At 37.5% G+C, this 14,345-nt stretch overlaps 1 protein-coding gene across 1 annotated transcript; it reads left to right on the forward strand.

Annotated features, from left to right (window-relative positions):
• Nucleotides 1-364: 364 nt before the first annotated feature.
• Nucleotides 365-14,141, forward strand: srpra (SRP receptor subunit alpha). The gene is made up of 14 exons (XM_082182205.1): nt 365-669; nt 2,177-2,260; nt 2,358-2,521; nt 4,346-4,506; nt 4,607-4,769; nt 5,204-5,354; nt 7,491-7,621; nt 7,741-7,859; nt 9,155-9,241; nt 9,390-9,562; nt 10,821-11,034; nt 11,113-11,276; nt 12,889-12,987; nt 13,068-14,141. The coding sequence occupies exons 1-14, from the start codon at nt 547-549 to the stop codon at nt 13,194-13,196; spliced, it is 1,962 nt and encodes a 653-aa protein (XP_082038331.1). The 5' UTR covers nt 365-546; the 3' UTR covers nt 13,197-14,141.
• Nucleotides 14,142-14,345: the final 204 nt, after the last annotated feature.

Consider the following 14,345-nt stretch of genomic DNA (forward strand, 5'->3'; position numbering starts at 1 on the left):
AAATGCATAAACAACAATTACATAAATAAATATAAAATACTACATGATAATTATATACAGTTATATAACTATATTATTATATCATATTGCTATTTTATAATTCTTTAAGCACCTCAGAGAAAACAATGTTGCTGATTACTGAGTACTGTACATTATACATATTCATATTCTACATATTCTACATATTCATATTATACATATTCACAAGATTAATAATGAATGCCTCGTTTTCCAAACTTTTATCATAATTTAAAAAACCAAATAGTACATCCTCATATATAAAAGAAAATCGCACAAAAAAATGCCAAACACTTCAAGCCCTGGTCATATTTGGCGGAAGTTACATCATTTCCGCATTATGCCACTGACGTGTCTGATCGTGAGTTGAGTGTAGAGTCTCACGGCAGGCAGCACTGCGTGCGCACAGTAACTCAAGCGCAGGGCAACTTTGGAGTACTTATTTATTTTTTTACACCTATTTCGTTTTTGTTGAACGCTGTTTGTTCTGTCCTAACCTAGAATTAGGTTGTTTCGTGTTTGGCAAAGATGCTGGACTTCTTCGCCATCTTCAGTAAAGGGGGAATCGTGTTGTGGTGTTTCCAGGGGGCCGGAGTCTCTGAATCCTTTACCGGGCCTGTCAACGCTCTCATCCGCTCCGTCATCCTCCAGGTAAAGTCCCTGCTCGGCCTGCCGTGGATTATTGTGGAATTCACTAACGTTATATAGGCAGGGGAGATATCGCCACCTTAGCCCAGCTAACACATGGGCTAGTTAGGCTGTGAGGGTGTAATGTAGGCAGGTTACTATGGGAACTATGTTGGATGATGTAAAATAGCAGGAATATTGACCTACAGATGAAGCATTGGGTGGTTTCTGAATCTCAGTTTTGGATTGTACGTGTTGGACAGTCAAATGCGTTGCGTAATACAGCACGTGCCAGCTTAGACACACAGAGAGATGAATATAGACACCTTTCATGTTTAGTTTATACATTCTTTTTTAGTACTATTACTCCTTGCATACATTCATAATTGTAAGTAGTAACTTTTTATTTTCAAGAAAAATTATACATATGAATTCTTTATAGAAATTAAATTACTTGTAGGAATCTTTTAAGCTGTAAAACTTATAATATAATATAATACACTTTGGTTAATTTTAGATTTGAATGTATTGTAACCATCTCATTTCGTTTGAAAAGGTTGTATTCTTTGTTGCAATATAAAACCCCAGACAGAGAGGGCTTTTATTTATTTACTCTTATAAGTACTTTATCATTATTATAAAATTGTTTTTGTCAAAGTTTATGATTATGCAACAGTAGCTGCTAACTCAAAGTAGAATAAAAAATCTAAATATAACATTAAAAGCCTCTTTCCATGAATGTTACACATATTTAATTAACTATTATCTAATTTAAAATGAACCTAGCATGAAAACAAAGCAAGTGTCTGTATCACTCTCCATCCCTTTAAACGATTATTTTGGTCTGTCCATCCTTCTCCGCTCCATCCAACAGTTAACTTGATTAAAGATTATCAGATTTATTATAACAAGTTGTATGTTAAAGTGCCCCTATTATCCTATGAAAGGTTCCTAATTTTGTTTTGGAGGTCTCCGACAACCGGTTTACTTGCATCAAAGGTGAAAAAACACTTTCATTTTATATATAAATTTTTCAATGATTCTCAAACAACTTATCCGAAGATTCAGTCTCTCTAAACCCCTCCTTTCCGAGAGCTTACTCTTCTCTGATTGGTCAGATTGCCCAGTTGGTTGTGATTGGTCTACCGCTTGCAGCGCGTGTTGGAAACGAAAAACCTATTACCATAACTGAATTTCAGCTCCGGAGGCTTCATAAGGCTCAGCGATTGTACACACAGTTATGACAGTAATGTTGTAGATTTTAACATATCCAGCCGATCACGAGTCCGACGATGAAACATCAGAAGAACTAGTTAACCAACCCGAACCCGAATTCCTGACGACTCGTGTAGACGGTTCAGAGTCGATTCTTTCTTTTGGGAGACAATAACTTTATTTATGCTGCACTTTCGACTTTACAACTTTCGAGACCGTTTACATTCACAGATACCCTTATTACACATTGCATGAAAGGCAATATTCGAAAAAGACATTAGAAGTTGAATGTGTTTTTTTTGCTTTCTGTTTACAGGAGAGGACTGGGAATAACTCTTTCAACCACAATGCCCTCAATCTTAAATACAAGCTGGACAATGAGTTTGAGCTTGTGTTTGTGGTGAGTTTCATTTTCCTTTTTCAGTGCAAATAAAGTTCAGTCAGTGACCCATGGCTCAACCGTCCATATGCCTGATCGTGTGCTTCTGGTGTCCCAGGTGGGTTTTCAAAAGATCCTGACGCTGACATACGTGGATAAGTTCATAGATGATGTCCAGCTTCACTTCAGAGATCGATACAAGAATGAGCTGGAGCAGAGAGGTGCCCTAAAGTTTCTGCTCAATAATTTTGAGTTTGGAGAGGACTTCCACAATCTTCTACGGTGAGAAAATATATTTTTCCTGGGTCGATAAATATGAATGGCTGTCAATGTTTTTTTATTTTTATGTTTTTTTGTCTGCAAAACTAATTTCACATTGTCTGTAAACCTTTGGATCAAAATATTTTTTTCAGCTATACAGGGCACAACGCTAATCATTTTTACTTTCCCTGCCAAGATTTCCACTGGCCCCACCACAAAAAAATTATAAATAGGCTAAATAAAATAGGCCTAGTTATCGTCATCGTTGTTATTGACCCTTAACCTTAATAAATAAGCTTGTGCCAGCCTAACTCGTATCAATTTCAAATATTGTTAAAGACAAATAAACTAGCAGTAATACAATAAAAACATATAATCAAATTACAAGCAATAGCACAAATACAGTAGAACAAATATACAAATTAAATAAACACTGCTTCTCATGTTTTTCTAATTGTCAGGTAGAGAAAATGAATAATCAAACGTAAAATTGCACTGCATAGTCTTCACTGTATAAATTAAATATAGATTAATCCTTATTAAAGGGATAGTTCGCCCAAAAATGATATTTAGCCCATGATTTACTCACCCTCAAGCCGTTCGAGATGTATATGTCAATCTTTTTTCAGACGAACACATTTTCAGTTATTTTAGAAAATGTCTTAGATCTTTCAGTGGTTAGAATGTGAAGCAATGGGGTCCAGCTCGTTGAAGTCCGCAAATGAGCATGCATCCTTCACAAAAGTAATCCATCCGGCTCCAGGGGGATAAACGAAGGCCTTCCGAGGGTAATCCGTGCGGTTTTGTCGTAAAAATATACATATTTAAAACTTTATAAACGAAAATAACTGGCTTCCGGTCGCGGTCGACGCGCGTTCACGGAGATGGATGCTGGCATATGACGTAGGACGTAGCGTAGGAAGCGTCGTGACGTAGAACGAACGTAGAGTTTTGTTTTGCTCTGCTCTCTGGCTGCGCTGTCACGTTCGTACTACGTCACGACGCTTCTATCTCCATGAACGCGCGCCGACCGCCACCGGAAGACAGTTATTTTCGTTTATAAAGTTTTAAATATGTATATTTTTACGACAAAACCGCACGGATTACCCTCGGAAGGCCTTCGTTTATCCCCCTGGAGCCGGATGGATTACTTTTGTGAAGGATGCATGCTCATTTGCGGACTTCAACGAGCTGGACCCCATTGCTTCACATTCTAACCACTGAAAGATCTAAGACATTTTCTAAAATAACTGAAAATGTGTTCGTCTGAAAAAAGATTGACATATACATCTCGAACGGCTTGAGGGTGAGTAAATCATGGCTTAAATATCATTTTTGGGGGAACTATCCCTTTAAAGTTGCAAAAGTTATTCAGTCAAACAGTAGCAGGGTTGTCACTTAAAGAGCTGCACCTATCCAAAATATATGTTATAATGTTTTTATTCCGCAAAGATGCATTCAATCGATTAAGATTTGTATTTCAAATAAATGTTCTTTTGAACTTTCATCAAACAATCTTTAAAAAAAATGTATAGGTTTCCACAAAAATATGAAGCAGCATAACTGTTTTCAACACTGAAAATAATAAGAAATGCTTCTTGATGCACCAAATCATCATATTAGAATGATTTCTGAAGGATCATGTGACACTGAAGACACTGAAAATGTAGCTTTGCATCTCAGGAATAAACGACATTTTAAAATATGCTTACTTTAGTTATTTTAAATTGTCACAATGTTACTGTTTTTTTATGTATTTTTGATCAGATAAATGTAGCCTTGGTAACCAGAAGAGACTACTGTACCACTTGTTTAAATAAAAGATTACAATTACAATTTTTGCAGGGAGGCGGAGGACCGCAGCAAAGCCAAGGGTCCCGCCCCTATGAAGAATTTCAAGGAGTCCCAGAAATCCCAGAAAACTGTGAAGTCTATGATTGAGACAAAGGATGGAGACAAAAGCAAGGAGCAAGGAGGCAAGAAAAGTAAAAATGCCAAAAAGGAAGGTGAGAAATGTGAAAGACGAGGCAGTGGGGAGTAAGTGGCGCTTTCAGTGCTTATGCATTTGTTAGTGTGACCGTTTCATTCTTGTTCATCTATTCTCAGGCGTCTCAGGAGGAGATCAGACTAAAGCTGCTTCACAGACCGTCTCTAAGAAGACTGTGGAGAATGGAAGCGATGGTCTGACCGCAGAGGAGATTATTGAGAGGAACCGTGCCAAGTTCATCAGCAAGCAGTTGGGTGGCGGAAAACCAGACAAGACCACCAGGTAGGAGACGACATGAACTGTGTGAAAATGCATTGCAGGTGAAGCCACTTTTGATCACAGATCTCTAAATGACTTCCACTTTAACCCTCAAGTTTAGATCTAGACTACATTATTCCATCTGATTACTTTGACAACAGAAGGTTATAATAAACTATGGAAACTTGTTTCCGCCACAGAATAAAAAGGTATTTTCAATTCTGCAGAACTGTGAGATAAAAAGTCGCAAGTTTGAGGAAAAAAAAGGCAGTCCAGAATCGGACTTTATAACTTGTAATTGCAAATTTATGTCTCACAATTCTGAAGGGAAAAAAGTCAGAATTGTAAGATGAAAAATCATTAAATTATCTTTAAATTGTTTTATTTAATGGCGGAAACAATCTTCCTTAATAAACTCTCCTGATGTTTAAAGTTTTTATTGCTGTTGTATTTCACAGTAAGTCCCCTAAACCCCAGAAGCCAAAGGGGAAGGCAAACCGGGTGTGGGATATGGGTGGGAGGAACACCGGAGAGCTGGACTACAGTGGAAGCAATGGCAACAACTACAGTGACGCGCAGACACAAGACCATGATGCCTCAGCTGAACCGGTGAGCAGTCCAGATTTAAGTTACCTTCATTTATATAGCGCTTTTTACAATACAGATTGTTTCAAAGCAGCTTTACAGTGATAATAGGACATTAAAGGTAGGGTAGGTAATCCTGTTCAGAAACACTTTTTTTTATACTGGGTGAAATGGTCCTTCCATCCTGATAGTAGTCAATACATTATGTGTTTAGAAAAAGGAATGAAAAAAATCAGACCTCTGTAGCAGCTGCAGGACAGTAAAAACTCTGACCAATCACTGCCATTCGGTGCGAATGTAAAGAACCAATCAGATGCCTTCATGTCTCGTGCCCGCCCCGAGCCCCACTGCGCGCGCTGCCCGGCGTGCACTCATCACATGTCACCGTTCCCAGAAATATTCAGCTCAAAGCACCTGCATATGCAGTCAGCGAAGGCAAACAAGGCAAAAACTACTTCCTCGGACCCTGCCCGCACTCTTGAACGACCTCCTCTGCTTCGCCCTCAACCCCGGACCTGTCCTCGAACCGACGATGCGGTACTTGTCTCCGGACTCGGAGTGTACGTTAGTCTTCATTAGAGTCAACAATGTTTTCATCATGGAAACTCTTACATGCAAAACACCGTATATGTTATGAATCTTACACGAAATTCACCTTCATCACAGTGTAACTGATGGTAATGGAAAAACGTGTATCAATGCAACCTGTTTTTAGTTTTGCTTTATAAATATAGCTCGTTACCGAATCAAACTTTACCATTATCGATAAGCTAGCTTGATAGTGAGTACTAAAAGAAATCTTATTTGTTTATATTCATAGTGATAAAGTTAGGTATTTTATTACATGTGATTCTGACATGATGTCACTGTATGTACTGCGCTCCTTCCTCTCCACTCGTCTCAGGTAATAAATGCGTCTTGTTCCAGCCTGAGCGTTTGGCGTCGCGCGTTCATGTGTTTTGGGGGCGTGGCTTTGGAAGGAGCTCAGAAGGGAGGGGGTGGAGTGAATGGAAATAATGAGCTGTGTTTATTGCAGATTAAAAGGTCTACAGTCACTCGATTTTTATATTTTCTTTTTCAGAGTACTTACATTTTAATTATGTATTGGTATATAAAGACAGTTTAAACAAATTTGGAATGTTTTTTTTTTTAGAAAAATGATTACCTACCCTACCTTTAATACAACACAGATTGTTTTGGCTGTACAGCAGCTCTTGAAGAAAGCCATTGTCTAGCTTAAGTAAGTCTTGGATTGATTCATTTCCGTTGTAAAAATTAACTTGGGGCCGCTTACATGATTCCGCTTTCAACTGAAAACAGAAAACTCTTAATGCCTTCTGGCTGTTCATTTACACGACAGCGGCGTTTTGGTGGCCTGAGAGCACAAACTTTGAAGTAGGTTTCAAAGTGCAAGTTTTTGAAAACGGGTTTCATCTCCACGTAAACTTCAGAAACGTGAATCTGAAAACAGTGACGACATGCATTACGTGTTTAGTCTATAGGCATGCGTGTTTCAATGCATATGTGCGCGGGTGCGTAGTCTTTCTTTACAAAGTGATATTGCCAATTACTTGTCTGGCATACATAAAACAGCGTTTTAAGTCATTTCCGTGGATCTGTGTGAATGGGAATCATTTTGATAACGTTTTCATCTGTGCAGAGGATAAAACTTTTGTTGTGAACATTTTTGGCGTGATGAGAGGTCATCGTCTAGTTGACACTTCAGGACTTTGTTGTGGTCGTGTCCAGGCGCAGGTCCTTCATCTGATCTGGATACGGCTCGGATCCTGACTACAATAAACCTCGGGATAAACAGAGACTAATATTAGCGTAGACGCCATTCTTCTTATGATGCAACGAGTACATCACGTGTTTTGGGAAGTGTCCCCGGTTCCGGTTGACCTAGTTTATGCAGCCTGAAATTTCTGAATTATAGAAATTTATAATGTGTATGCCAGGTTAAAGAGATGTGTTTTTAGTCACTTAAACTGACAGAGTGTGTCTGCTTCCCGAACAATGCTAAGAAGACCCGGGTGTACTTCATTTTCCACGTTCCGCTCCGTCTGAACTATCCCTTTATAGGCTGCCAAAAGTTTCATTTATAGGGTTGTTTAACACTTTTAAATGAATTGCAGATGAAATTGTCTGTGTTCCTCTCAGCTGATCCAGGTGGATTCAATGAAAGGTGACCTGAGAGGTGTCGATTATGAGTCCTCAGATGATGATGATGAGGATGAGGATGAAGAAGTGGAGGAGGAGAGAGTTGTGGTGCCAGATACTAACAAGAAAGGGTAACATTTTAAAATCTCGATTCTGTTCTTTCAACATTGAATTTCTTCATCTGAACTTGCTGCTGAATGTGTCTTGGTTTGAATCGTTAGATAGTGATTCTGTGTGTGTTTCTCTGCAGAGCTAAAAAGGGTGGTTTTGGGGGAATGTTTGGGATGCTGAAAGGCCTGGTGGGATCTAAGAATCTGACTCAGGAGGACATGGAGCCAGTTCTGGACAAGATGAGGGACCACCTTATTGGTATGACATCGCTCTTGCTCCATGGCACCTCATTCAATACACTTGTTTACAATTTGTTTTTAATGAAATTGTTACAGGGTTCCTACAGTCATGGACAAACTGGAAATATTGAGGATTTTTTTAGATTGGTGTTTTCCAGGCCTGGAAAAGTCATTGCAATTAATGAGACATTTTGATTTTGACTGTACATATTTCTAGTTAAATTTCTACTAATATATTTAATTACACGAAGGTGTGCTAGGGAATTCATGTAAAAGTTTACAGAAAAACAGTGTAAAAATTTTAATAACAAGAATAAATATAAATAAAAGGATTAAATTAAATAAAAGGGACAAAATGAAGTAGGAAGAAGGAATTAAAAATGCAGCTAATATAGGTTGAAAAGGGCAGACAAATTTGTGATAAAAATATGATTAAAGTAAATAAATTTGATATAATAATAACCTCTTTAAATAAATAAAAAATAGATATTGATATGCAAATATATCCCAAAAACTACTATAGGTAGAGAAAGTATAATAAAAATTAAAGTAAATAAGAATTTGAGTTAAATATAAATATAAATATGTAAAAAAAAAAAGAAGAAAAAAAGGGTTTAAATAAATAAATGGATTAAATTAATAATAAAGATTAAAATAAATAATAATTGATATAAATAAATAAATACATCTACAAGTACAGGTTAAAATATAGGTTGAAATAGTAGAAAAAAATTCAATTTGAATAAAATCAAATATACAATAAATAGCTCTAACAGTACAGTACTATAGGTAGAAAAATCTGATTAAGTGGTGATTTAAATTAATTAAAAATAAATATAAATAGATATTGATACAAGTAAATAAATCATAATAAAAAAATGTTAACCAAAAAAAAAGCATAATAAAAATGTTTAATGTAAATAAAAATGTGAGTAAAATAAATAACATTTGATTTAATTGTTTGATTTAAACATTTGATTTATATAAATATAGAATTTTAATAAAAAATTATACATCGAACAGTACAGTAACAGGTAGAAAAAAAGCGTAATAAAAATGTAGTTTAAATAAATAATTTAAAGGTGCACTATGTAACATTTGGTGCTCTAGCGGTTAAACAAAATTGCATGTATAATAACAGTAAATTATGCATAATTACATGCAACTAACCCTAAACCAAACCCTAACTCTTAACCAAGTACATGTGTATAATTACGGAGTCTGTAACAAGGACACCTTAAAAGTATAACCCAGCCTACATTTATAACTGGATCAAGCTAGCTGCAATTTGAATTTTGTCTCTCGTTCTTCTAGCCAAGAATGTAGCAGCTGAAATCTCCTCCCAGCTCTGTGAGTCTGTGGCCAAGAAACTGGAAGGCAAAGTCATGGGCACTTTCACCAGTGAGTACAGCACACACACACACACACACACTCCTGCTGAACAGCCCGTGCAAACAAGAGCCTTCCCACAGACATGTGCACGTTCTCACGCCAGCACATCGAGTGCATGTCTCTGCTCTTGTAAATGTTCCTGTGTTCTCCTGTCCAGCTGTGGCCTCTACAGTAAAGCAGGCTCTACAGGACTCCCTGGTGCAGATCCTGCAGCCCAAGCGGCGTGTGGACATCCTGAGGGACGTGCTGGACGCTCGAGCTCAGCGCAAACCCTTCGTCATCACCTTCTGCGGGGTCAACGGCGTCGGCAAGTCCACCAACCTCGCCAAGGTGAAGTGAAGTTTAAAAAAAAAAAACGTGCTTGTAGAAGTTTAAGGTCTGGAATACCTGGAAAGCTTCTGTTGAAAAGTGCTTGAAATTTAAAAGGAATATGTGTGTGCGGTTTGCATGCCCGAGAAACAAATACACTACGATTTCTTTATCTCTTAGTCTCTTCTGCTCACCAAGGCTGCATTTATTTGATAAAAAAACCCAGCAAAAATAGAAATATTGTGAAATGTAATTACAATAAAAATAAAAATAAACTATTTCTATTTGAGTACATTTTAAAATGTAATTTATTCCTGTGATCAAAGCTGGTGTGTGGTGGCGTTCTGCCGTCGCATCATCAGGTGGTGTTTGAGGAGATCCCCCCCCCCCCCCCCCCTTCCATGTGTAAAGCGCTTTGTGTCGAGAAAAGCGCTGTTTAAATGTAACAAATTATTATTCATTTTATCATTAAAGCTGAATTGTCAGCATTATCACCACTCCAGTCTTCAGTTTCACATGATCATTCAGAAATCATTCTTATATGCTGATTTGCTGCTCAATTATTATCAGTGTTCAGTTATTAAAGATTAAAGTCAAAACAATATTTATATTAACAAAAATGGTAAAACTTTACAATAAGGTTCATTAGTTAACATGAACTCAGAATGAACGATACTTCTACAGCATTTATTAATCTTAGTTCATATTAGTTTCAACATTTACTAATGCATTATTAAAATCAATAGTTGGATCAGTTAACATTAGTTAACCCACTTTGTACAATCATGAACAAACAATGAACGACTGTATTTATTAACTAATATTAACAAAGATGAATAAATACTGTAACAAATGTATCGATCATTGTTAGTTCATCTTAGTTAATACATTAACTAATGTTATCTAATGAACCTTATTGTAAAGTGTTACTGTGAAAATATATATTATTAATAATAAAATAACAGCTTAATATTTTTGTAGAAACCAGATCTTTCTTTTTTCAGGATTCTTTGATAAATAGAATGTTCGATGAACAGGATTTATTTTAAAAAGTCTTTTGTCTTTACTGCCACTTGATCAATTTAATGCATCCTTGCTGAGTAAATGTATTTATTTATTTTATTTCTTTAAAAAATTGAATAGTGCATCACAATTTCCGCAAAAACATTAAGCAGCAAAAACGGTTTTCAATTTTGCTAATAATAATAAATGTTTCTTGTAAATCAGTAAAGCAGTAAATCAGCACATTAAGGTCATGTGCCTTTTTCTTCTTGTACAGATCTCTTATTGGCTGATTGAGAACGGCTTCTCGGTGCTCATCGCCGCGTGTGACACGTTCCGCGCGGGTGCGGTTGAGCAGCTGAGGACTCACCAGCGGCGTCTGAACGCTCTGCACCCGCCGGAGAAACACGCGGGACGCCCCGCCGTACAACTCTTCGAGAAGGGTTACGGCAAGGACGCGGCCGGGATCGCCATGGAAGCCATTGCCTTTGGTAAAAGCCACGTGATTTTAATGAAAGAATTGAAACTTTCCCAAGGACTCATTGGTTAACGCATCTCTCTGTCTCCAGCTCGTAACCAGGGTTTTGAAGTGGTGTTGATCGACACAGCTGGCCGTATGCAGGATAACGCCCCTCTGATGACGGCTCTGGCGAAGCTGATCGCGGTCAACACCCCGGACCTGGTCTTGTTTGTGGGAGAAGCACTGGTGGGCAATGAGGCTGTGGATCAGCTGGTAGGTGTAATGCCAGATATAGTCTATAGATGGCACTGCTTTATAGTGTTGTATGGAGTGGTGCAGGGATGACGTCGCTTTGTAGGCCAAAACACGGACGCGGATTAGCATTTTAGCACCTCTGGTTTCATCCTCCTGAAGTCAATGGGTTTTATGAATTGGGTTTCGGTTAAATGGCTGAAATAAGGTCTGTGGTGAACACAAGCTCAAGACACTTTCATGTTTAAGTCTATGACTTAAAATACATCAGTATTACCCCACTCGTGATTTTTTAGAAGCTGTTAAGTGTCTTGTAAAAGGCGGTGGCTAAATGGGAGTACAGAGGCTGTCGAGGAGATTAAACGTCATCACGCCTGACAGGTAAACTCAGTCCGCTTTTACAGCCTCGTTATGATTATAATTGTGCTCTTACAAACTATTCTAATGTTCTGGGAAAATGTTTTTAGATAACTGAAAGAGTTGTCGGAAGCTTAGCGATGGTGACGTTGAAGTCGAGCGACTGGTGTAGTTCGTTTATAGCCTACCTTTAGCTTTTTACTTCTGGCGACTGCATTTAGGCTTCAAAATTCATAAAAGTTGTGTTCATGTGTGATAATTATCTTGATCGACAAAACGTGCAAGTATCATAAACTTTTGTTGATCACAGAGCTTGTTTTTTAGTGATAATCTAAAGCCTGTGGGAAAATCCTATTGGGGTTTTCTCGAGGGAACCAGCGTGATGCTGACTGCCGGTTGGCCTACAAAGTGACGTCACACCTGCACTCTATTCAAAGTGTATGTTTCTGGTTAATGACTGGGAGACAAAAAGTGGTCTTGCTCTACGGGGCGTTGATGGTTCTGAAACAGTGGTCTGCAAGGGTTAACGGCTCACTGGAGGAGTATTTCAGTCAATTATAACTTTATGCTTTTGGTGCTTTTATTACGTTGAAATTTTTTTTTTTATTTTTTTTTTTATAGAAATGTATACTTTTATTCAGCAAGGACCCATTAAATATAATAAGTCTTTACTGTCACTTTTCATCTGTTACTAAAGATTTCTATTTTAAATAAATGTTGTTTTTTTGAACTTTCTATTCATCAAAGAAACTTGAAACCTATTATGAAATGTCTGTATTTTTGTTTTGTTTTAGTTTGATCTATTTTAGTACATCCAGTTTAACTAAATAAAAATGGCTAATTTGAATTTATTTTAAGTGGGGAAAAAAAGTATTCTATTCTACTTGTTAAATAAAAAAATAAAAAAAAAATTTTGCAAAAATTGCCGTTTTTTATAGTATTTTGATAAAATAAATAAATAAACCTCGAGAGATTCCACATGGCAACATATATGTATAATAATGATATTGATAGCCTTTAATAATTAATTAAATTGAACACACACGAGGAAAAGGAAAAGCAGGATAATTCAACAAATTACAAACAGCGTCCGGGCTGCTAAGCCCCACCCATTTTTAAGTCATCCTGATGCATGCTATGTTCTGTTCCAATCGGATCCACTTAAATGTGGGAAGTCGATGTCAGAAACCAGTCCTGACATTCATAACACACATTTCAGATCTGTTAATATTAATATTCAGTCTGTAATACATGGATGTTTACTGCATTTTTGTAGGTGAAATTTAATCAAGCCCTGGCTGATCATTCCAAGACTGACAAACCCAGGCTTATCGATGGCATTGTTCTGACCAAGTTCGACACCATCGATGACAAGGTATGACTGTTGGAATCCTTCTTTAGTTTGAAGTTCTTGTGAAATGAACCTTGGTTAAGAACTTGGCATGTTTCCTATAGGTGGGCGCTGCCATCTCCATGACGTACATCACGGGTCAGCCCATCGTGTTTGTGGGCACCGGGCAGACGTACAGCGATCTGCGCAGCCTCAACGCCAGGGCTGTGGTCAGCGCGCTCATGAAGGCCTGAGCTACACCACCGCTCTCAGCTTCCTGTCAATGCACACAAGCCTATGTGTTTTTTTGGTTTACTACACGTTTAACTGAAATTCAGTTTATATTTAGGAGCCCTCTTGTGTTTTGTTCCAGGAAAAAATTTAAAAAGTGTTTGATTCAGTTTAATGAGTGGAAGGAATAACATTTGACTTGATCTCACCTCAGCAACCGTTTTTGATTGACATGCAGCACAGCCAATCAGAGAGCAGCAGCTACAAACGCTCATTTAGATCTTTTCATTCAAGATTAGAATGAGATGAGGAAAGTATTTTTGCACTTTTCTGCCTCTCTTCGCTACGATCGAGTGTTCTCATGCGCACTTCCCCGCAAAAGAAGGAAAAAAAAAGACGGATAGAGGTGTAATTCAAATGTCATAAAAGAAATCTAATATATTCTAAATGTATTTTGTCTACTTTTTATTTGATTTAATGTAGGTACATTCAGAAGATGGCCAGCCACCCGAAACTGTCTCAAGAATTCACTACCATAGTGCCTCAGCTCATTACATTCGCAGTTGTTCCCAAAACTGCCTTTCCTCATTCTTCCTTTTTTACTCAGGCTTTTCATGTCACTTGATATGAAAGTTATTAAAGGTTATTGAAAGATTTGGTGCTTGAGGTTTAAAGGTCAAGGTCTGAGAGAAGCACCTCAGCAAAGATTTGTAGAATGCTGCGTATACCAAACTATCTGAATCCCTACAACGTTACCTTTTTGTTTTAATTCATTCGTAACTGTACTGTCATTTTCTTTTCTTTCAGATCCCTTCATGCTTTTATTTTAGAACAAAGTCAGGTTTTAATTCTCCTCACATTAATTTGCGCTAGCACAATGGCAAGACTGGAGAGCTTCATCGAGAAGATTTGATGTACTTTAAGAATGTGTAATATTTCTTAAATAAAGCTGCTATAATAGCCTGTAATGACCTGTTTTGTTTGGTAGGCTGCTGGGAGGTTTCCTGTACAGTACTGGTATGTTCACCACATTTCTAAAGAATAAAGACAAACAGACATGCCTGTTACATTGCAAAAACAAACATACAGCATGACTGATGAGGTGTTATTCCCTGAATCATAACTTTTATAGGCCGGGTCTTATGAATCAGTCGAAAAGAATCACAAATTAC

The sequence above is a fragment of the Leuciscus leuciscus genome, assembly GCF_965113295.1.
Source record: "Leuciscus leuciscus genome assembly, chromosome: 10".
Taxonomy (NCBI): domain Eukaryota; kingdom Metazoa; phylum Chordata; class Actinopteri; order Cypriniformes; family Leuciscidae; genus Leuciscus; species Leuciscus leuciscus.